The 24267-nt window shown below is 40.5% G+C and overlaps 2 protein-coding genes across 2 annotated transcripts; one reads left to right on the top strand and one right to left on the bottom strand.

The window, feature by feature from the left end:
- Positions 1-100: 100 nt before the first annotated feature.
- pcbd1 (pterin-4 alpha-carbinolamine dehydratase/dimerization cofactor of hepatocyte nuclear factor 1 alpha) lies at positions 101-3221 on the bottom strand. The gene is made up of 4 exons (XM_026309201.1): positions 3087-3221; positions 2225-2356; positions 2015-2095; positions 101-573 (listed from the first exon to the last, which is right to left on the bottom strand). The coding sequence occupies exons 1-4, from the start codon at positions 3087-3089 to the stop codon at positions 481-483; spliced, it is 309 nt and encodes a 102-aa protein (XP_026164986.1). The 5' UTR covers positions 3090-3221; the 3' UTR covers positions 101-480.
- Positions 3222-4493: 1272 nt separating this feature from the next.
- Positions 4494-23793, top strand: LOC113131919 (heparan-alpha-glucosaminide N-acetyltransferase). The gene is made up of 17 exons (XM_026309680.1): positions 4494-4583; positions 4837-4958; positions 5912-6030; positions 7956-8025; positions 8121-8187; positions 9638-9720; positions 12625-12701; positions 13406-13436; positions 13637-13797; positions 15772-15884; positions 16179-16300; positions 16809-16932; positions 17036-17122; positions 18343-18420; positions 21140-21210; positions 22299-22411; positions 23311-23793. Exons 1-17 carry the CDS (start codon positions 4503-4505, stop codon positions 23490-23492), a joined length of 1701 nt encoding a protein of 566 aa, XP_026165465.1. The 5' UTR covers positions 4494-4502; the 3' UTR covers positions 23493-23793.
- The last annotated feature ends 474 nt before the right edge of the window (positions 23794-24267 follow it).

The following is a 24267-nucleotide window of genomic DNA, read 5'->3' as shown; positions in this document are numbered from 1 at the left end:
TGATCCATAGAAAACATTTAACACCTGATCACAGCAAATGGTCTACAATGTTGTATTTTCAATAAAATTGATTCAGTCTAAGGAGAAGATCATTTTCTGGTATTTTTCAGTCATGAAAAGACCCGTTTACTTTTTTACTCGCAGTAAAGTACAAAAACATCTGGTCCATAAGACACAAGTTGTGACAGAAGCACATGTACAGTACCACTGTTAATCTTATCTCCGGTCACCAGAATGGATGCTGAGAAATGAACTAAATTCAGAATTGCCATGTGTTCGGCTAATGATCTCATCATGTGTAAAACTAACAATCTATTTTTAAAACTACTCCTGACACTTTACAGACTGCTACGTTTTTCAAAATGCCTTGAGAGCATACTCCTCGGTTTTTATAGGTCTCATCTTTCTCAGTTGGATTAATAGACGTGGAGCTGTGACTTCCTGTGCTTCTGTTTTCACTGTGGATATGACACTGTGGGCTCACATCAGAGAGGCCTGATCGATGAAGGTGGCCAGAGTGATATCACGCTGGGACAGCCCCCCACAGTCATGTGTGCTGAGAGTGATCTGGACCTGGGGGCACATCACATCAAGGAAAATGGAGCAGAGAGGCCAAACTGTGCATATGACACTCGTCACATGACTACAACAAGCTTATTGTCTTGGTATTAAGCTTACTGAGCTTGCTTTAACCAACAGCGTTGTTCTCCAGTGCAGTTACCTAAAGACATTATAGAGTCTAACCTTCACATACAGTACAACAAAGATAGTAAAATCAAGTTAAACAACCATCGAAGTGATACATGATACATGTAGGTGATGTATTTGTCCTGAACTAGAACATTATGCACATTTAGCAGCTGGAATGTCATTAAGAAGAGAGAATGAAATCAATTGAATTGTTAGTTAAAGCTTAAACTTAGAAACTATCAGGTTTAAAGTAAATTGTCAATGTAATGTGGACTACTTTTAAAATCTGAAAATATCTGGTGGAAAAAAACTAATTCTGAAGAGAAAATGAGCATAGTTTGTACTTTATAGCTGAGAATGCTCCATACTAGGGAGAAGTTAAAAAACACTAAGAAAACCAAAATGTATTGTGTTTGCTTTTTAGGCACTAGGGGTAATGCAACCAGCTGCACCACATTATTCTCATATAAGTGGATGTTGACGTAATTATGGCATAGTTATTTGTTGGATAACTGTTGTCTTTTCACACATCCAGCAGACAAGACTGGATGAGGCCAGATCTCAAACATTAACATTATTACGTAGACTTTGGGTCCATCTTTGATATAAAATACCAGTTTTAAGTCATAGCTTTGCCCCTCTGGTGATATCCAGGGAAAAATCTCCCAGTGGTTTCAACATACATTTATGTGTAGCCATGGATTAATAATGCATGGCCATGAGATATAACACCTGGGAACAAGATTGTTATTGTATGGCCATGAGATAGTTGATGCATGACCACGTATTGATAACATGTGAAAGGAGATAGTTGATGCAAAGCCGTGATAGGCTATATAACAAAATAGTTTTTGTGTGGAAACAAGATAGTTGATATATTATGTTGAGTATGTCCATCCCAGATGTGATATGATGAGTGTTATTTTGGAGTTTCTAAATCTTTAATTAATCTGTGACAGGTGTTGCATCCATGACATGTATTATTTAAAAGCTTTTATCAGTATCTTGCAATCACATGTGCAATAAATGTATATACAAGATGCTATACTTGAACGCCTTGTGTCTGAGGAGTCAGAATCTGGAGCTGCAAGAGTCAAGCAAACCTTTCAAGCGTTTGTTATATTTGTTATCCATCTGTAACACATTATTAATTTATTAATAAAAAATAAATGAATAAAGTTTGTGTTGTTTTAGCTTTAGCAGATATCAGATTAGCTACTGTTACCAGTTATGTTCAGCTGTAACATATTCAGTGATTATGAAAAGTGCAGCCAACCTGAGGGATGTAATCTCCTTCACATGAGTCATGATTAGTCTTTTATACCTTATTATAGACATTGAACCACTCTGGATGATGGTCCATCTTCTCTGCCTGCAGAGCCACTCTGGACATAAAACCAAAAGCCTTAAAAAAAAAAAAAAAAGCACATTACATCCTAAAAATCATGTATTTCTGTATATATACATAATATGCAGTAGTTATATGGGTTTTGTGAAATAAGTACTGCACATTGACTGACGATATGTTTCCAACCTGATTGAAGTCTTTAAAAACAAACTCTTTGTAAATGGCGTCCCGTCCCACAACCTCCACCCACTGAGCATTGCGTAGCAGGGGGAGTAGGTGGGCCCTTTCCTCCTCATTCAGACTCTGGATCTTACCAGCCTGGTAGGGCAGGACAGGGGGTAATAGTACAGCAGATTTTCAAAGGGGCAGTTTCACAAACACAGACTGTGATTGGTTGCACTGAATCCCATCTGGAAACAATGAGAGGCTGCATTCCTGGTTTAAAAAACTAACCGGTTCAAAAATATGTGGTGGGAGGGAGGCTCCCCCTTCGGTCACTCTCCTAATCATGAGACATGACGCAGGTCACATGGATGTAAAGGTAGAAATGATCATTTCAATCAGCCTTCATGGCCCTGACTGCTCTTTGAAACATTTCACAATGTTCCCCAAATAGACAGTACAATCAAGGCTTTGTCCCCAGATGAGCAGTGATCCTTACAAACCAAACAAACAAACAGATGTCACGATCAGCGCCTGAAACAGAACAGTGACATCAACAGGTATCATAGCAACACTCTAATCAGTCCTCTCTGTGGAGCGAACGGACAGCACACAGACAATACCCACTGGCTTAAATCCCCTCGATACATCACACTCCGTGGCTTAATGCATACATACACACACAGAGACACAAGAAAAGGTGCTTATGTCATTTTCGAAATCAAGCGTTAAAATAATCTGAACATCTGTATTTGTCAGTCTGCAGCACAGCATGTAGTGGGGTTGCAGACATTGCAAGAGAAGTAATCTCAGCAGGTGTGTGAAGCAGTAAGCAGCTGTGTGTGTGCCAGGCCCAACATGCGCTGTAGAGAGTTTGTGTACTCACCATGTTTGCAGAGTGCTTTCATACACAGAGGTGGTCCAGCTACAGCTCTGCTGTGACAGCCAGTGAGAGCAACTGGAACGAATCCATCTGACACAAGAGCTGCAGGTCCTGCTTAGCTGCCCCTGCAGAAGCCTGATCAGAAATCCTCACTGCTGATAGGTTACTGAGCCAACTGGCAGCATGGGTTTAATCAGAAACTGTCATGTGCTCCACAAGGCCAATGTGAGGCCACCTACTGTAGTAGGACTCAACACAAAGGTTGGTGCAGCAGTGTTTCAGGATGAACATACCTCTCATACACTCCTAAATTGTTTTATACTGTATATGTGCACATATAAACCGTGAGCTTAAACTTCAGAGTAGTAGTCTGCTGTTAGTAATCCCTCTGTTCAGGAGGAGAGCAGATATTAAAGGGAGCTCTGCTCTCCAGCTGGCTGGAGTTCATGTCAAAGGTTAATGAGCTGCTCCTGGGAGACTGCCCTGCTGAACTCGTCTGTCACAGTGAGTGCTCAGGGAAATGAACTGGTTAATGAAAGGAGCAGAGGGACAGGATATGACAAGTGATCCGTATTTAACAGTTGACTGGATGTGGAAATGAAAAAGGTGCTTTCATACTTTGGTTAGAATACATAAGCAGTTGTGATATAAAAAAAATAAAACTTTAGGATGGAGTAAAGTGGAATTAAAAATTGAGTTTGGAAAAGTAGTTTACAATATGTAGACTAGTGTTGACTTCAGTGCATACAATTTCTTTACATTTAAGAAGGGTTATCATTCAGTCTTGTTTTGTTTATCATCTCTTTCACTAATTATTATTATCTCTATTCATTCTTTTTTCCCCAGATGTGATTCCAAACATGTGCATCACAGACGTGTTAAAAGGAATGACAAACCACGCATGCATGTTGCCCTTTGATCGCTTTTCATATCATGTTGGTGTTATAAAGATCAGCAGTGGAAGTGGCTGTTTGCAAGTAGCAACATGGAGCCTGGTATCTCACTGCAAACAAGCCTAATGTTGCTCATCTTTGTAGCCAGCGGCTGTGGAGGTCAGGTCAAATCTGGTGAGTGTTGTGTGATTTATTGGTGGTGGACATTGGTGTCTTTCGGATTCAAACACATATTAAAAATTCCAGCTGCAACACACAGTCACTGAAGATCAGTCACTTTATATCACTGCTATGAAACATCAGGCACTTTTTAGCTTTTTGTCTTGATATTGGATCCTAAGGCATTTTCTTTCTGTACAAATGAATATATGAAGTGCTTTGAAAACTTAATCAGTAATAACGAGTCAATGTTATGATCCTGATCTGATACACCCTCCTGCTATCTGACATTTATGATGTACAAAGAGCTTTGTGTAGCAGCTTTAAATCAGGGCTGTTCTCTATCTGTGAAGGGCCCGCTCTGAAAATGGACCAGGCTCTTTTAACATTTCATAATCAACTGGCAGAAGAAGTGCAGGTTTTCTATACATCAGATTACTGCTATAAGGTAAAGAACATCTCAAACACTATGATTGCACCTGTGATATGTGCACATTTGAGTTTTTTATGTATATTTTTTAGCTCCCCCCCCCCCCCCTTACCTGACACAGCCGAGCCTTGATTGCTCATGCCTTTAATCATTCTAACTGCATCAGATTTTTCATCACTGTCCTAGACTGCGTACTTTCTGCTGATTTTACATGATCAACTTTCGAGAGTAAAGTACATTAATACACCTTCCCCCTGTTTGTGCTTCTCAGTGTGTGTACCAGCATTTGGTCAGTGTGAAGCCCAACAACAGGAATGTATCTGTGGTGATCAGCACTAAATTCACTCTGACTGTACAAGTAGAATCGCAGCCCAGGAATGTAACTCTTTGCAGGTAATAAGTTTAATACTCTAACAAAGCGTCCATGATGTCAAGCCAGCTGTTAATTCACCCACAGTCCAGAGCGGTAAAACTGCTGAACTTGTTTCGTGTTTGCTCATATTAGTTCTGCCTGTGGGAGTGCATCACTCTTGTCTGCAGACATAATATAGTGCTGTGGCATCCAATGATTGCATCAGCAGTCTGTATGATTATTTACAGGGCTGGGGGAGTAATCCTGACCTGCTTTCTGGACCTGAGTGATCCCCTCCTTTAAACCACCTCCTCGAGTATTGATCAGGAGCCATTTTGGGGTTAATAAGACCTGACATTTCACTATTGATGAAAAGGGCTCATTAAACCTTCAGAGCTCCGCGTCTTTTAGAAACCTCAGTGGGGATGTTAACTGAAAGGGACAGCTGCTATATTTAAAAACAATTAGGACTGACAAGACAGCAGGCTTTTCTTTTGGGGGTCACCTGTAAACATTGTTCCAGGGATTCGGTTTCAACATGACAAGTCTCTGGTGCTACTTCTTGTCCTCTCAGAGGTCTGGTCTTGGATCAATGCCGAGGTCTCTAACCAGACTGTGCTGCCATTGATTTCCCTTTCCTTTTGAAAAAACACTCCATGTGATAGCTAGTATGTCATCCCAACAGTGGATCAATATGAGTGTGTAATGTGTGCTTTTGGGGCCTGAAACTGGAGATGGTGAGAGGACAGAGGGACATACTTCAAGTCTGCAGACACTAGGTGGTGCTCCTGAGCTGTATAGGTGGTGTGAAAGTTTCAGAGGGTGACAGGAAGGTTTTGCTTTTACTGCTAGGTCAAGAGGAAGCAGCAGTGGATGAAAATAGTAAATGTATGTTTCTAAGGAAATATAATTTCAGAGGGGATCACATAACAACAGACCAGTTTTTGTGCTGTTGAGGAAGGTGTTGTTCTGTATTTCACTGTTTTGGTTGCAGGTGGAGTCAGACATATGGAGAAGTTGGACATTACTCTGTTTGGATCCACATGTCAGAGGAAACCAGCAATTCAAGCTGCACTCACACTGTGGATAAAAGACCAAACAATGCATACCTGCGTAAGTGCACAAAACTGAAGGATGAAACGAAGCAATTAGTTGCATAGAGTGAATGTGATTGCCTTGATGAGACAGTGACAGTAAGGGAACCTGTGTCTGCGCTCGGGCCGAGCATTTAAATCCACTCTGTACTTAACTGAGTCAGCAAAGAGCAGAATCACTCGGCCTGTCCACCTCTACTGAACGGTATTTCTTATTCATCTCTTGGGACATGATGTGTATTGATCAAGTAAGATATGCTTTCTTGAAAAGGGATTAAAGAAAAGCTTTTCTGTTTGTTTTGAAGGCCTGGCTCCGCGCGTGGAGGATTGTGGGTAATACATTAGGGAGTGTGGAAGGATTAGGGCGTAATGGGATTTTGAAAGCGTCTCTCTCCATAATGTACACTCTACTTAACAATATTGCAGATTATGTTGTAGATAAGACTTTTAAGGCCAAGTAGCCATTATCTGAGCAGATATATGGTCAGTGTGACTGCATCCCTCACAGTATGATGAGCTTCCATTAGCTTCACAGACCGGTGATTATACAGGCTCCCCATAGGACTTGCTCAGTTTAAGTAATGGTCTGGTCAGCAGCCTGAGACAGGTTAGAGTTGCCCTGCTAGGGAATTTCAAAGTTAACTTAAGCGTCTCAGATTGATTGGCGGCAGGGATTCACGGTCATTTCTTGGGTGCGGTATTCTTCAAGCATATGTTTGTCTGCAGCTGCTGTCAGATAGATCCTTTAATCATGTTAGTACTGTATTCCGCTTTGTATCACAAACCACAAGTTACCTGATGAGGCCTTAATCCTTACAAAGAAATCCACAGTATCGACTGTTCAGTTTCACTTTAGAAAATGTGTCGATGAATTGAATTTAATCCAGTTGTTTCAAATGCCTCCATTACTTTCTATTTATCAAGAGAGTAACTAGTAGAGCGATCATGCTTTATTCAGAGCTCTGGTGTCGTTTCAGCAGTGTTACTAAGAGCTTTATGGTGGTTTTTATGAGTGGGCACCTGAGATTGCATGACTTTTCAAGGCGATTAAGTGACCACTCTTGGAAGTAATAGTCTAGACTCACCTCAGGTTAAAGTGCCTTCTTTTTGTTTGTTTGTCCACTAAAGACAAACACTGCACATATTGTGCCCTTATTTCCATGCTTTGATGCAAGAACACTGATAGTTCCCGAGCCTTCGTGTTAGAGTTTCATAATCAATAGCACAGCTGGAAAAGGTCTCAAGTGGTGCTGGTACTGATGTAGTAATAATATATCATAATATTTAACGTCTTATTAGATTAGCCTTCTTTTAAGTCACACTAATGCCTTACGACATTGTTCTTATTATATAGGGATTTGGTTACAAATGAAACATGTGTTCATTTTTTTTGCCTTAAACAATGAATCCAAAAGCTTTACCACAGCTCTTGTTCGACATCTGGGTAGATTTCATTAATTATTAAGCAAATAAAAGACATCCAGGCCACAGTATTTCTGGCCTGTTGCACTCTAAACCTCATCTTGACCCCACTCCTATTTTGAAGCCCTCTGGCAGTCCAGCTCTTTCCTTCTGATTTTGTTTTCTGCTCCAGTGTAGTCTTTACATCTTCCTTTTTGGATGCCTGCAGGGATGGATTACCCAGAGTGATTGCGCCGCGATGGATCAGCCAAGAGTTTTCCATTAGGTTCTTGTTGTCATTTGAGGGATCCCTTTTGACATTGGCTGACTGACAGGGAGCCACATGGGACTCCTGAGGCGACTAAAAGCAGACAGTTTGGGTTGTTATCAGCCCCTTTCTCCTCAGTCAGATTCTATTCTGATAGAGATGTACAGTATGAAGCTCCTAACATTGACATCCAGTCAGAGAGACTACATAGAGTGGTACAGTCTGATTAAATAATATCTATTTGTTAACATTAGCTTTTTTCATTGTTTTATTAGCTCTTCTGGTGGCAGCTCTCCTACTGGCCATAATCACTCTTTTATTTGTTCTGGGGCCCTATGTTTCCAGGTACATATGTTTTTTATATCATCCACAATGAAAATACCATTCTGCACTGATTTCTCTTCCATCAGAACCAAGGACTAAACTTGTCCCTTTTACAGGAGGCATTATACATCAAAATTTATTAAGACCATTTGCTGCCAAGGTCCACAGTACTCACTGGATAATGTAAGTAAAATGCTGCTTCTAATGAATGCATTAGAATAATATGAAATGCAATTAGATGACACATGCATGTTTTGATTGATTAGATTTAGATCAATCAGAAACTAATCAAATTATTTCCATAAAAACATTTCCATAGTACTCTCATCAGTAACAGTTGTGCAATTTTGAGACATTAAACAATCCCATTGTGTTGAAGATGAACTAGTAAGCCCAAAATAATGGTCATTGATTATGTTTGTATGGGGAAAAAAGGGAAATATGTGTTTGGATATTTTTCATTTTATGTTTTCATATTTTTATTTAATTAGTTTGTGTATTCCTGAAATTCTTGTTTTGCTTGTTTTGCTCTTCAGAAAATTAGGACATTCAGAAGCATAATGCAGAATAAATGCACTATCTTTATTTCTTTGCTGCAAAAAAAAAAAAGATTGCCTCTGTGCTGTAGTCAAACATTAATGCAGCCTTGATCCAAACAGTTACGTTGCATTATTTTCATTGGCCAACCCTGCAGCCTGAGATGCATGCCAAAATTGCTCTGAGACTCCAGTCATCAAGCCATTCGGGAGACAGTAATGGAATGATTGATACAAATGTTAGCAGAGCCAGTTGGAGATCAGACGTACATGGGAGTGATAGAGCGTTGTATCCATCCAATCATCTTGCTTGATGGCAAGAACTGCAGTGTATTTTTGGTGAGCATGAATAGCTCCTCTCATTCTTCCAAGCAAGATGTCTCTGTCTTCCATATGCTGTCTGGATGGCATGCAGATCCATCACAGCGTATTAGTGCTGGTGTCTTCCTGCTCTGGCTCTTTAAACTGCTGCATGGAGGCCAGTAAGTCAGGCTAATCCAACTGAGAGGGCAACAGGCCAGAGTCATGTCAATGCTGCCTTCAGAAAGAGGGAAAAGGAGGCGCCGCAACCATGCACAGAGAATGACCTGGGAAAGATACATGCCTAAAAATCACTGTGAGGAGTTCTGACCTATGTGGCATTTTGGACTGGACCAATTGTAGTTTGATAAAATCTTAAAACAAATTGAGAACATGTTCAGGATTTGATTCCTAAATGTGTTCTGTATTCAGCATCTCCACATATTTTAAAGGTGCATGTTCAAATACATAGGGTCCCCCAGATAATTTCAAGAGAAAGAAATTCAATGAGGACCTAATCCTAAATCACTGCTGCAGAAAAGGGTCATTTTAGGCTTTGAGTATTAAAGTAAGGTAGTGTGTTTTTCTGATGTGTAGGTGGTTGTTGCATAGTCCTGAAAAAGTAAAGTAAAATAAAAGCAACATAAAAATGGGAACTGAACATACACAGTACATATAGCCAGTGGATAACAAATTTCCCTGCATGTCAAGCAACCTTATATGATCCACACTGGGGTTGAGTTATTTCAAGGCCAAAGTGCTGACATTATTTTGTCAACCTCTAATTGTTTCTCCAGGACAAAGCACATGCTTGTGAGGCTGAGCAGAATACTGTTAAAGCTAAACCAACACGACTGCGCTCACTGGACACTTTCCGAGGGTATGTACGCCATCAACAACCATCCTGTTTATCACTCTATCACCACATGCGGCTTGTTCACATGCTTATTCTTTTTGGAGCAGTCTGAGGCATGATGAAAATCTACAGGCCCAGCATAATGAATAATTACAGGGGTCACAGTCTGGCCACATGTTCCCCCAAGCTTTGGTTACCAAGCGATCAAGCTCTGGGCAAGATTTTTGATATCAGCGTGTCTCGGGTTTGGAACTGTGTGTTTCTATTGGACAGGGGTGATGCGTGTGATTGAATCTGGGCTCCCTGCTAGCCCTAATTGTGGCCTGAGGGTAGACACAAAGCACGCCTCTCTGGAAACAGGATGCTGGTGTGGCTTTGACCTCCCCCTTGCCAAATAATTGATGTAATAATACCGTCAACATATCAGCACACATCCACACGGCCATAGATCTCCTGCCAAAATGGAGAGCGAGAGGAAATCCAGCAGCACAGAGACAGCATCCAGCAGACAACTGGCATCTTTTTCTAACTGCGGCTTCCTTTTTGAAAATTATCTGAAACCACTGTGCGGATGTGCTCAATTCAAAATGCTGCATAGTTTTATTTATTTTGGGCTGAATTCATTTAGACCAAAATTTGCATAGGAAGGATTTGATTTTATTTCTGTTCAGCTACAGTTTCTTCAGCAGTCCAGTTTAATCTTATTATCTGAAATGTTACCCTGGGGTTACAGACACTTGTTGCGTATTGACGTCCCAGTTGGTAAGACTGAAAATTCTCATACCTGACAACACACTTAATCAAACTGTGACTCAGCGTTAAAGATTAATGCTGCATGTGCCTCCTCAGCCCTGTGACTTACGATCTATACCCCTGATAAGTATCAACTTTCTGCAGAGAACAGACACATCAGTCATCTGTCATAAATGCTGAGACATTTTGAAGGCATAAGGCCTTTCTTCTGAGCTGAAAGGTTTTTCTGATCATTGCTCAGGCTCCACTGACATGATATACAGAGAACTGTGCAGCATGGTTGCACATTAATTTTTCTAAAAGGATTTGGATTTTAATCTTGTGGCACACTGCTAAAAGCCTGTCGCCAGGTTCCTTCCTGTTGAAAATCGCACTGTCAGTAGTTAGCGGTGCCATACAACAGAGGAAACAACTATCAGAGCTAAAACAATGGATTGTCAGTTGCGTTTAACACCAGGTGGCTGATTCATTCTGTACCTTTGTTTTGACTAAGCTCCAAGTTTTTGTCCGGTTCAGTTTCAGTTCTGCTCTGATGTTTGGCCACAAGAAAGGAACCTTGGCATTTCCACTCAAGCAGTAATTTATTATGACTAGATTGGGTGTCCATGTATTTGATATGACCAGCACAGCGGGTAACTCAATACTCTACAGTGAATGTAACTGTCCATTTGCAACATTGAAATGTACTAAGCCCATACTCTAATTGGTAATGCATGTACAGTGTCAAATCAAAGAAGTCCATCAGTGTCTATCAGTAAGTCATAAGCAGTTGTCACTCCACCAAGAAGGACATGTCTCCCTGTAGTCTAATAGCTATAAATCACTGGTATTAATGCTTGGACATGAATAAAGGTTATTACTGAAGAGACAAACGTTCTGTGGAGGACTTCACAGGGATATTTACAACTTAAACCTGATTAGGAACCAAGAAATAGGCCTGCGGTGCTTCAACCTTCACATTACCTGTTCTTGTATTAACTTTGGTGCAACATAAAGCAAAGAGAGCTCAGTATGCGTCATATTAATAAAACATTTACAGTTTCCCTTAATCAGAATTAGAAGCGTCACAAGTGTCACATGTGTGGCATTTGTAATCTACCTACCTGTAAACCGTAATGTACCTCTCATTCACAATCAGACACCCTGAGCGTTTTAATTAAAAAGACGCACAAAAACCTGTGATATTGCAATGATTTTCTCTCCAGGCTCATGTGGATAGTGATTTCACCTTTATCTTCGTCACTATAGCGACTAATGGATATGTTAGTCAAAATTTAAATGATAGCCTGTGTGTGTGTGTGTGTGAGAGAGAGAGAGTGAATAAGTACATGGACACATGCACCAGGGGTTTCTCTGCTTTAATAGTGCTTTTGAGATGATAGTGGCCGATTAAAGTCTAGTATCAGCAGGTTGGGGCTAAAAGAGCAGTAATGGCTTTGGTGCACCTCTTAATTGAATCTGTGCAGAAAAACCAGACGAGGCAGAGGTACCATACAGTTTGCCTTATCTGCGTCATTCCTAAAGGTTGCCCTAATCTTATTGTGGCTCTTTAAAGATCCCTTAATATTTTTTTCTTTTGATTAAATAACACATAAATCTAAAGCAAAAACTTAAGATGGTGAATGGATTTGCCTTGGAGCAAAGCTCTTTAGCCGTTTGACCATGCAGTCTTTTACTTTCCCCTGTGAAGTTTGTGTTGTGTAATGGTACCCACCCATTTTCTGACATGCATCATAAATACCTTGTTTCCTTCAGCGTCTGATTCAGTGAAGCACTTGTGCTGTGTTTCTGCAGCCTTGGCCAGTGCTAAAGTATAAAGTGTATCATATATTAGACACAAAGTCTATAGTCAGCATTCCTGCTTGAGGAGATCCAGAGGACAAGTGTTCATTTCCTGAGTGATTCATAATGCTTAGATTGCATTAGCTTGCATTTGGAGTGTGACAGAATAAAAAGCCCCTCCCCTGGTCTCTTTGACTATAATAAATTATTTGTTGGACGGTAACACAACTATTAGTTAGAAATGTTTTCTTCTTAATTTCATATCATGTTTTAAAATGGGGCTCTGTCTTTCATATATACATATACTGTCTTTCATCTACTCTTTACTGGTGCATTGTGTGGGATTTATTAATTAGCGTACTATGATGCTTACTCGTTATAATGTCTTTGTAGGTTTGCCCTGACAGTGATGGTGTTTGTGAACTATGGTGGAGGAGGTTACTGGTTTTTTCAACATGCACCATGGAATGGTTAAGTAACATCCACACATTTACACGCTATAACTAAAGTAAGCGAGGCTTGTACAGAACAATGTTGCATGTAACAGTTTGAAAATTCATTTTTCATTTGTTGCCTTTCATCCACATCTGCCATTCAAGTGGCTTTAGTAGTGAAAAGGAGCAGGAGCTTATAGTGGCCAATATTGTTGCAGAGCAGCTTCTTCTCACAAAGCTTGATGGCCGATGAATGCATGATCTTGAGCAGCTTTCTCCTCGTCATGTCTGCAGCATTTTCTGACCACTAATCACAAGAAATGTCGCCTCAGACCAAAATCATGCAGGCCAAATCAAGGCTCCTTAGTTGTTTATATGCGAGGGAGGAGTTAATGAGTAAACCTCCCCTGTGGCAATCCAGTTTTGAGGCCCCCTTGAGCAAGGCCCCTTTGATCAAAGGAGCCAGTTGCTGGGCCCCTTTTGCCAGGGAGAATAAAAATGAAAAAGAAAATCCAGAAGTGTCACTGCTACATTTATGAGACATTGTTAAGAGTGTTAAACTTACAATTTATAATGGGTTTACAAGGGGTTGCTTTGATTAATCATCTCTTTACCACTGTCACATATTTTTTAATCACACGTTTTCAAATGTGAAGTTTATGACAAAAGCAGCACAAAGACAACATAGTTCAGCTACGTCTGTTTACTGAGGTCTGTTTATGTCTCTGGATTTGTTGCAGGTCTAACTGTGGCAGATCTTGTTATGCCATGGTAGGTTTGGTACAGAAGAACTATTAGATATTTTAAGATGTTTTTTCATATACTAATACATATATATATGTGTGTGTGTGTGTGTGTGTGTGTGTTTGTGTGTATAACTAAAATAATATAACACTTTTTTTTGTAAATCTAAATGTACTTCAGTAGTTTAATCAGTAACAATAAAATAAGAATGCTGTTGTTTCTCCCAGGTTTGTGTTTATCATTGGGACTTCAGTGGTCCTGGCTTTCAGGTCGATGCAGAGGAGAGGATTTAGCCACCTGCAGCTGCTACGTAAAATCACCTGGAGAACAGCCGTCCTCATGATGCTCGGCTTCTGCTTCCTCAACTACTCTCCAAGAGATGGACCCCGTAGGTGCCCAATGTGGAGCACATACTGGTGGTTAAACGAGCTGCATTTGTTGGAATATTGTGTAACATAGACTCTGTAGCTGCAGATTTTCGAGCAAGCATTTCAAGTTTAAACTGGAGTATGTCATAGGGCTGATATAGATCTTGGTATGTTCATATTATGAACAACACTAAAAGCTTTGTTTTTTTGGTCAGGTGAAAAATAATATTAATATAATCTGTTTAGATTGAGATTTGTGATAAAAGCCAAAGCTGCAGGGCTGTATTAGGCCTAAATGAGGGGAAGCATGCTGAAAATCCCCATTTCATCGTCCACCTGGGGATGCACAGGGCGCCCTTCACACATTAGCCTTCCCCTTTGCTAATGGACTTTCATGGGTGGAGACCTGTGTAACCGGGTTAACAAAAATATTGCTATTGTCTGTGCAGTCTCCAAATCCAGCACCAGGGGATGTTTAACACTGGCGGACTGAGCAAAAGGAACCGCTGCAGTAATGGACAATTACAAACAGATAGTGTTACATCCTTCAGCCCCCTGCAGCTGCTGTAGAGGCTGCTACTGCTGGAGTGACTCAAGAGAGCACAGTGACTTTTACCATAAACTGCAGCTTTGTCCTCTGTCTCCAAGGACATCCTCAGCAGTTCAGGCACACAATTTGATCTAATAAGAGAACAGAGTCATAGCAGCTCAATATGTTAAACAGTTTCAATGTCAGACGAGGCAGAAGAGGGTGTTAACCTTTGACATCCACTATGAGTCATTTCTAATAAATGCTGCTGTTGGATTTCTAAATCATGATGAAAGCAGCTTTAAAGTCCTTGAAACTCCAATTTTGGTTCTTCAATTTGTATTGAATTAATTTAAAATTCTATTACAGAAACTCAACAATGCATTGTGGGGAAACTCTAAATATGATTCCTAATGAGTTGACATTTTTGACATAAGTATAATTTATTTTGCCTGATATGATGTGCTTTTTAGGATTTTATAAAGTGTTTACTCTGTTTGATGGGAACATGCTACAGGAAACTACTGGCTGATGAAGATAAGGTCTCAAGGTCGGATGGAAACCACTATTGTTGAGCAACGTTCAGAGGACGTTTGTTAAAAAATGCTCTTTTTAAAAACATTTTTGGCTCAGCTGTTTGCTCTACTTTCTAATGACTTATTTGTTTCAGCTCACTTACCAAAGAATCATTATTTTGTTCAATCTATCTCTGAAAGTGGGAGGTAGACAGCAAAGCCCTCACCTCTTAAATGGTATTGAATGTCAAAAAAATGGTCAATTACACACAAAAAAACTTCCCATTCATTGATCAGAAATTGAAACAAAAGGTGTTAGAGTTCACCTTAAAACTATTAAAAGTTTCAGGATGATTTTTATTCCAGTGACATCTTTGTGGAGGGACGGACACAGTAAATCAAACAGAAGAGGGTTGTAACCTGCATATTTAAAAAAAAAAAGTGTCACTATTAAGAGCTTTCTCTTTTCCTGTGAAAGAAGAGATTTCCGCCTCTTATTTGATTTGTCCGGATCAATGATTGGGATCACACTGTTTTTACTGCACTTTGTGCAGCAAAGTGGTTTTCAATTAACTAATGTGTAGATTACAATCAATCTCTCAACCAGAAGCCAATCCTATCCAGCCCAATTTGTCGAGACTAAGAGATAAATGGGAATCTTTCATTAGCTTCCCACCTTGTTGACATGCCCATATCCTGAAGACTGACACTATTTTTCTGAGAGGCGTGCTGCTAATCATCATTCTACAGGAAGCACCAGGAGTAGTATTAGTGGGATGGTTAGGTAGATGTTATATTACCAGTTTCTTGATTTATAATCTGGTCAAATTAGCAGGATTAGGTTTATACAAGTGAGTGAATTGTAAGTTCATGCATTCTTCATGTGTACGTCATTTAAAAAGGTGCACAGTGCTGAGGGTTCATGCTGTGTGTTGCTGGCTGTGTTCCAGTGTCCTGGTCCTGGCTACGGATCCCTGGAGTGCTGCAGCGTCTGGGCTTCACCTACTTTGTTCTGTCTCTCCTGCAGACTTTCTGGGGCCAGAAAGAAATCCCACTGAAAATGGTAAGCAGCTCTGTCAGGTTCACTTTCGTCAGTCATTACACACACAGGGGAAAAAAGTCCAACCTGAAACCAGACATTTAAACAGGAGTCTAGAGCTGTGCTGGTGGCTCTGAGAGGCTGGATTTGAAACAGTGGTTTATGAGCTTAATGTGAATGTTAGCATGAACGACAAGATTAACATGCTGAAGTTTACCAGGTATAATGTTTACCCTGGTCACCATCATAGTGTCTAAATGGTAAGCAATTTTGCACCTTAAGATTATTTTGCAGTGACAAGATTTGTATGTGATGCAGTATCACTGGTGGAACCCCATCCAGGATGTGGTCCTTTATTGGCCACAATGGCTGATCATTATCCTTCTGGAGACTCTGTGGCTGTGCATCACCTTCCTCATGCCTGTACCCAACTGCCCCACGTAAGTCCAAGCAAGATGCCCACTGTCATAGAATTGGATCTATCTCATTAATCCACCGTGGACAAACGCTAACAGGGTACGTTTCATGTACGTCTCCATGCTGAGATAATCTTCAGTTGGAGGTGCTGGGCTGCAGCAGAGGTGTTAGTGTGCACCATGTGCTGCTGATGTTATGAACCTCCATGATTTATGGGCCTGTGGTGGATGCTTCAGAGGGCATAATTAGCCAATCTCAGTCTGTCATGTGCAATAAGAGGAGCGCAGGCAGAGGATCCATCTTCCTCGCTCTGTGTCTTGCTCAGTGCTGCTTTTAGTGAGTTTTTTACCCCCAGTTTCTGTGTCCCTGAATGGCATCAGTGTGGATTCAAATAGTCTCGTGTGTTGATGTGTGGAAGATACAAATCTCATCCCTGAACCTGTTTAATTAAAAAACATTTTAAAGCCTTATCTTCTGCTCTACAGTGTTTCTTTCTATTAATACTGCTTATCTTTTATTGTATGTCATCAGAGGGTATTTGGGAGCTGGTGGAATTGGTGATAATGGTCTTCATCCAAACTGCACTGGAGGTGCAGCAGGATACATTGACAGATGGATGTTTGGTGATAACATGTACAGATACCCCACATGCAAAGTAAAATATTTTTCACCACCATTTATTGTTTAACCTTTAATGTGAAATGAATACCATTTCAACAAACCTTTCTGTTTTTTTTTCTCCATTTATATTTTTCCAGGACATGTATCACACCACACAGCCCTTTGATCCAGAGGGAGTCCTGGGTACAATCAACTCAGTTGTAATGGGATTTCTGGGGATGCAGGTGGGTGGCTCAATTATCTCTTGTATGTTTTCAGAAAGTATCACAGTATTTAAAATATTTCAGTTTTTTATTTTATTTTTTCATTATTCTGTCATCATTACTTAGTTACAAATTTACTGTTGCTTTGAATCGTTTTCATAATATTGTATTGTGCAAATACATGGTTTATCTTAATAGATTATTTACTGAATAACTGTGAATGCTAAGCTCTGTTTAATTGGTGTTATGATATCTGACAATTACAGTCAACCTGAAAAAAATCACAGACCATAGGGAACAAATGTTACACACACAGTAGCTCTGCAAAGTAATGTTGGTTTTGTGTTTCATAGATGTCTTAATTTCAATGTTTTGAGTGAACAGTATCACATTCACCTGCTGAACAGCCCCCGAAATTAAACATGTTGGAATATAAGCAGGTTTAACATGTCTTCTGCAATGGCACTAGAATTAAAGGGGGTGGACTTACGTTGCAATACTGGCCCGTGATTGGCTGAGAGCAGGTACCCCCCAAATATGACTTGTTCAGTGGAGACTTTCCTGTCAGATTTCAAAAACTCAATAGATTCTGAGCCAAATAACCTTTGTATGCATCAGCTTCTTTACCTGTTCTTCCACGCTGACAATACACTGTATTAGACAGTGGAACGAACTCTGCACTTAAGTGAAGGTTATATGAAAGACAGTTTCCTCCTCCCCTCCATTGTAACTACACAGCTGCACCCTTTTATTGACAAAATGTTGTCAGAAAGTAAAGAGAGAGTTTTTCTCTAGACCTGCGTCTCTGATGCCAGCATTGTCCCTTATTTATTACCATTGGTGCTGTGGGAAGTTGCCATGCAAAAGCAGCCACATTGCTCATTTCCCGGTGGGCAGTTAGCACTGAGCCCTTCAGTCAGCAAGTCTTAGACAACATGCCAGGTGTCCTGCCCTCCTCTGTGTTCGCCCATGCTAATGTCCTCAGCTGAAACGTATTCATCATCACCGAATTAATCAGAGGGTGTGGATGACTTACACTCCACATCTGGCTCGACAGGATAGGAGAAATGTGACCCTCACTTCAGGAACGCGGCATTGACACCCACATCCCAGGCCTATTTGGTTACCCGAGGGCAAATACACGAACACAGCAGTTATTGGTGTTTACTTGGTATTTCTCATTAAATGTATGATTGAATGAGTTGTGGTGTTAGTGTTTATCTCTGCCTGTTTTTCCACAGGGTGGGAAAATTATCATTTCCTACAAGGGGATGAACTTCCACATTCTCTGTCGGTTCCTTGCATGGACCGTCCTCCTGGTACGTTGCATCATGTGGACATTTCAAACACAAGTGGTGAAGCAAATTAATAAACATATCAAGTTATACTTTAAAACCGGTAAACAATTCATTTAAAATATTTTCCTTTCCTTATGACTCACATGGAGCTGAGCATTTTCTATGGCCTTGCTGTTTTACGTTGCCCTGTAGGTAAACTCTGCAACGTGTTTTCCAGCTGCCTGGGTATTACTCATAGTTGCCAAAACTATTCATTAGTAGGATATAGCCGAAGACGTGTGTGTGATCTCAGTACAATTAAACAACATTCGTGGCTGAGTTTCCGGGCAGACATCAGTGTCCAGTGCCTCAGGGGAATACACACCGCCTTTCATTGTTTGTCTGTGCCTCACATGTGGTTTTCGATTATAATAGTTGTGCATATTTCTTACAGTCTACTGCGATCAGTATTCTAGCATCTGATTAGGAGCATGATCCATTTATACATCTGCACACTAAGTCTGAGCAAACAGGCCAAACAGTTTCAATGAAGTGGAATAAAAGAAAGGGCTGAAAAGTCTGTACAAATCCAGAAAAAGATGATAAATTTTGTAATAAATTTGCTCGGACAGCCTCTCAGGTCATGTTTGTTTTGGATTTGTGCTCATTCTGGGTGGTCTCAAAACACAGCAGGCAAGCTGGCCTCTATTTCATTTATAGGGGGAATGTGTCCCACAGGGAGAAGCCAAGTGTTATACGAGATGGTCCATTTTGCATTTCTAAACTTGTGACAGGAGGTTGTTAGTCTGCTCTAACCAGCCTGATCCATAGAGAAAGGCTGAGCTTTGCTGAACAGTTCTTGGCCAATGTTTATATGGAAACTCAGTGAGACGCTGCAGAGAAGTAGTTAGATTGCAGAATGGGGTAGTAGGAACCTGCATGCTGTGGAGGCAGACATCCTGAACTGGCAGTCCTGTGACCTGAAGCGATGACGGAGCTGCATGAGCTGGCTGCCTCAGTCAGGCTTTGAAATCAAACTGTGGAGAATGAAAGGAAGGAGCCAGTAAACTCAGCCAGAGAAAAATATAGAAGCAGAAATTGATCCCTTTAGTTTTAAGTGAGTTATTTGTAAGGTTTTGTAGGTTTTATCGAATAAGGAATCGATTTTATTAATTTACTTTGTCTTATTAGTACCGTAGATGTCATCTGTTCAGGTTTGTCAAGTATATTTACACAGTCCAAAATCATAATCAATATCTCAAAAGGATTTTAAAGCCCACAAATCCTATTAACAAAGTCCAGATGTGCAATGAATACAATGGTTTTTTTGTGTATGTGAATCAGGTCAGGTCCTGGTTATATAAGAGAGAATCGGTCGAAATTCTCCTGTGATGATTTAATGTCATTAACCTCTGTCCTTAAATGATAAATCTCCCACATTATGTTTCCTCATGTTGAATCTTATTGACCATTATTGTGTAGCAAGTGGCTGGAGGGAGGCGAAATGAATTAGAACCATTTGGCTTCTCCCAGAGGCACAGAGTGATAAAGTAACATACAATGAAATAAACATTAGGCTCTTATGTTTTTCTACGGTATTTTGTGATTCACTAGTTAATGCTACATAGAAGCTTTAGATGCCACTCAAGATTATGACATGGGAGACCAGACAATAAGGATCACTTTTTCACATTGTAATGGTTGACAGAGAGAGCAGGCTGTTTGATTTTAGGAACATATAGAGACCCTGTATACCATAAATATGGCTTTGTTTTTTTCCCATAATCTCAGTGGGTAAGTGTATTTTTAGTCCCACAAAGTGTTTTCACCAACACAGAAAGCAAAATTAGTTTTCGTAATTGGCAGGCTCTCTTCTAATACGATTTCGGCTCAGAGGGGAGCCAGGAAACAGAGCTGAACTGCCTCTTGTTTCAGACATGTGCTCTTGACATTAGCAGGTCTCCTCAGAGGAGGAGGGAGCTCATTTCTGCACGCACCCAACCACAGGATCGGTTCACTAAGAACCAGAAAGTGTTGACAGAAAACGACAAAGCCAGGGTTTTTCACCATAGTTCGCTTTACTGTGATTTCTGTAGCAGATTGATATTCAGGAGCAGCCATGCATCTTCTTCCTAATAAACAACAGCCCCTGTTAATTAAAATCCAACGATCAGGCTCCAGAAGTGAGAGATTGAAATTGAGCGATTGCCCCACATACCAGCTCCATCCTACATTCTGCTGCCTGGATAGCCTGGAGACTCAGTCCAACCCCGGCTAGGTTATTTCCACACCATCGATTCTGTCATCTATACACATGATGGATATCCACCTAACAAGCATGTTTGCCTTTTGGTCCACTGCCCTGCGTTTCTCTCTGCACAAAATGTTTCTCCAACTATCTAAATCACATATAAGGGTAAATAGATGAGGCAATTAAAGCTTTTATTGATGTAGAGTTCATCAGATCATAAACAACTCCTCCGAATCACTAAGACCATGGAGAAAACAGCCACTCAGATGGATGTGACTTTGCTCTGTAGGTGTCTTTGATGAACACAACATTCCTTTTTGGAGAATTAAATTTTCTGGTTTACAGCCCGATGCTGTGTGTGTGACTTGCTGGACTTTGTTCCTCTGAGTCTCAGATAATCAGTTAATCTGCTGGACTCGCTTGATTCTGTATTTTCACGTTTTAGCAGCCCAAAACAGCTTGCTTTATCGTCCTCCATTGATTTGAAATCTGTTTCATTTCCACCCTTAGGGAATCTCTGCAGCCATCCTTTCTAAGTGCACACGAGACGGAGGATTTATACCTGTCAATAAAAACCTTTGGTAAGTGCTTCCTGACCATCTAAATCCAGCCACTTTACCTCACAAAGGAAAGGATGGGTTTCCAAAAGGCACAAATCAAGGCTGCTAAAACACACGTTTACTTACCTCTAACAACAGCTACGACTGTAAATAATCACCCAGGCTGTTGGGAGTGTGAGGTGGAGTGGTTATACATCCTCCCGATATAATCACTCTTCCTTACGGCCAGCAAAATAAAGAATGCTTTATCCTTTCCACTCCAGAAGCACTCACTGCACATTTTACCAGCCCTGTGTGATCGAACAAGATCAGGCTCTGGGAAAAGCATCTATATAATCATAGTGTAGTCTGACTGCTCTGAAACTATTACATTGCTTTCTAAAAAACACAGCACAGCTTCTTGATAAATGTTTGTAACGATTTTGCATGAAATACAGCCCAATTACCACCTGAGACATAGCTTATTTTACGGCCTGTGCATTTGTTCCACTCCCACGTTCCCCTTAATATGATGTGAATCATTTTAATGTTTCAGCAGGAAGAATACCATTTCATCTGTGATGTGTAAGCAAATTCTTCATGCTGTTCCACAGGGGCCTGAGCTAACGCCGCACTCATCCCTCGCCATTACCTGCAGGCTTTTATAGGCAGTTCATCATGCACAGGTTATTGAGCTCTTGAGTACGAGTCCCTGCCTGGATGTCTAGAAGTAATTAACTCCAAGCCAAGAGTCTTTTTGGCCCCACTTCAGCTGAGATAAATAAAAATTTTAAAAAACACTGAAAAAAAGCCATTTTGCATCAGATGATATTACATCAAGCATCCTTGCAGTTAGGAACAGACAGGGACATGGTTGGCTGGCATGGCTCCATAAGGGCATGTGCCAAGGATCCACTGCTGATGCCTTGCACCAGTCCAGCAAACTGCAGGATAGTTTCCTGGAATGACATGAGACCCTTGGGTGTTATTTATTTCCAGCAGAGGATTGATGGACTCTGTGTTTTTACACCACAGTTCACACTTTCCAACAAACATTTTAGTGATGCCCAAATGTGGAGAGTAAAATGTTGCTGCTGCTGTAAAGTGCTGCTGACAGTCTGTTTCTCCAGGTCGTTGTCCTATGTGACGTGTATGGGCTGTTTCTCGTTCCTGCTGCTGGGAGCCATGTACTTTGTCATTGATATTAAGGGTTGGTGGGGTGGACAGCCATTCATATATCCAGGTACTGTTTATCCACAAATAAAAGGGCTCAGTGTATTATAATGGTATATGTGCTTTGGATAATTAAAACCTCAGAAACATAATTAGCGTATGATTGGACACCTTGATATAGGTCGACATATAATGGGTTTTTTCCTACGGCAGCCGATGATTATGCCAATTTTTTTGGCCAATATGTTGGACCAGTTTTCTTTTACTGCGTTTCAGTACCCATCACTACCTGTAAGCTACAGCTGGTTAAAAGCTCACTATCAAAAATGTTACAGTTCTAAAGGAGTCTGAGTTTATTTGCATTTTCTGTCTAAAGGTAACATTACATGTCTAACTAGTTAAATAGATATAGCTTTGAAACATAAGAATTTCTCCCACTATGTTTTCCTTTGCATCTTCCAAAGTTAGTTAAGGCTTCACTAGTCCAATGAGGTCTGAGGTCTATTAAAATGGCAGCGTCACACATGTCTCACAACAACCAGACTGGGCGGCCTGCAGATGTGCTTCCCTGTTAATCGGCTTAACATGCTCAGCCACTGGCCGATACTAATTATGTTAAAAGTGGCAAAAATTGGCCTGATTAATCTGTCAGGGTGAGAAAATAGCACACTCCACATGTACATGAATTATTTTAAAACACCAAAAACCCCTTGGATTAGATATAGTTACTAACTGCATATAGAGATCTATTTCATAGAGATTTACTTCCTTTAGTGCTATATATGTGTGTATATATATATATATATATATATATAGCAGAATTCTACTTCAACAAATGTCAATAATAATACTACTCTACATGGGTTAGTGATGCAGAATTTAGAAAAAAAAGTTTCTTTTGGTTACCGCCATATAGTTGTTTTATTTTGAAAAGTACCCCTGCTTTATCTCTTCTCCTCTCATCCTCAGGGATGAACTCCACCTTTGTGTACGTTGGCCACTCTCTCCTGGGTTTCTATTTCCCGTTCAGCTGGGAGATGGCTTTCCAGGCGAGCCACTGGGAGTGGCTCTTCCAAAGCCTGTGGGGAACCTCACTGTGGGTGCTCATCTCCTACTTTCTCTACAGGAAGAAATTTTTCCTCAAAATATAAACACAAGGATCATCTGGCCCCCTCCTACTCTGTGGATGCCATAACCTTGTTTTTTCAATTAAAAACAATATTCACAGTAAGGTAGATAGATTATTATAACATCTGTGTTTTAGAAACCTGGACTACTGCTCTTGATTGTGTTCTTGGTCTTAATCAAGTGGGATTGTTTCAGTGACATACAACCTGCCCACAAATATGTGAGCTAAGCAGCTAAGATGTTCTTAAAGTTTTTATTAAGTCAAGATGTAGCTCAGTGGAAAAGTATGAAAAATCTATGAAATCATCTTCCAGTTGCTACAGATGTCTGATTCAGTGTGGGCAGCTGAGGATTTGTATGATGCTACTTGTTTTCTGCTCTGAATACACTGATTAAATCAAATATACTGAGGTGGTACTTAACAAATTAGACTGAGTGATTCCAGTACACACCAGGCCAGCCATTATGAGTCTGTTGCCATGGCTACTCTTCCTCTGTGTGTGTGTGTGTGTGTGTGTGTGTGTGTGTGTGTGTGTGTGTGTGTGTGTGTGTGTGTGTGCGTGTATGTGTGTGTGTGTGTGCGGGAGGGGGCTGGTACCATCTGCTGTCCGGGTGACAGTACTTTAATAGGGGTCAAGATGCACCGCTCACAAAGGAGTGTCATTAATGGGCCTGACACCTCTTGCACTCATTGTATTAGAAAATCAGGGAAATTACACAGATCCAATTCATCAGAGGACAGCCACGAGTCCCCTCAAGGGGTTTGAGCCTTTTTACATGCATTATACATATTTAACA

This window comes from Mastacembelus armatus, chromosome 15 (assembly GCF_900324485.2).
Source record: "Mastacembelus armatus chromosome 15, fMasArm1.2, whole genome shotgun sequence".
In the NCBI taxonomy this organism is placed as follows: domain Eukaryota; kingdom Metazoa; phylum Chordata; class Actinopteri; order Synbranchiformes; family Mastacembelidae; genus Mastacembelus; species Mastacembelus armatus.
Note: the sequence above shows the minus strand (reverse complement) of the source record. Positions and strands in the feature narration are given on the sequence as shown.

Excerpts from the sequence above, each read along its gene's own strand:
- pcbd1 (XM_026309201.1), bottom strand. Across the intron at positions 2,096-2,224 it reads TTTTTAAAGACTTCAATCAG|GCTTTTGGTTTTATGTCCAG; the intron begins GTTGGAAACATA and ends TTTTTTTTTAAG. Across the intron at positions 574-2,014 it reads GGTTCAATGTCTATAATAAG|GTCCAGATCACTCTCAGCAC; the intron begins GTATAAAAGACT and ends ATGTGCCCCCAG.
- LOC113131919 (XM_026309680.1), top strand. The coding sequence starts at position 4,503 with ATGGACCAGGCTCTTTTAACATTTCATAATCAACTGGCAGAAGAAGTG. Across the intron at positions 4,584-4,836 it reads CATCAGATTACTGCTATAAG|TGTGTGTACCAGCATTTGGT; the intron begins GTAAAGAACATC and ends TGTGCTTCTCAG. Across the intron at positions 6,031-7,955 it reads ACCAAACAATGCATACCTGC|CTCTTCTGGTGGCAGCTCTC; the intron begins GTAAGTGCACAA and ends TTGTTTTATTAG.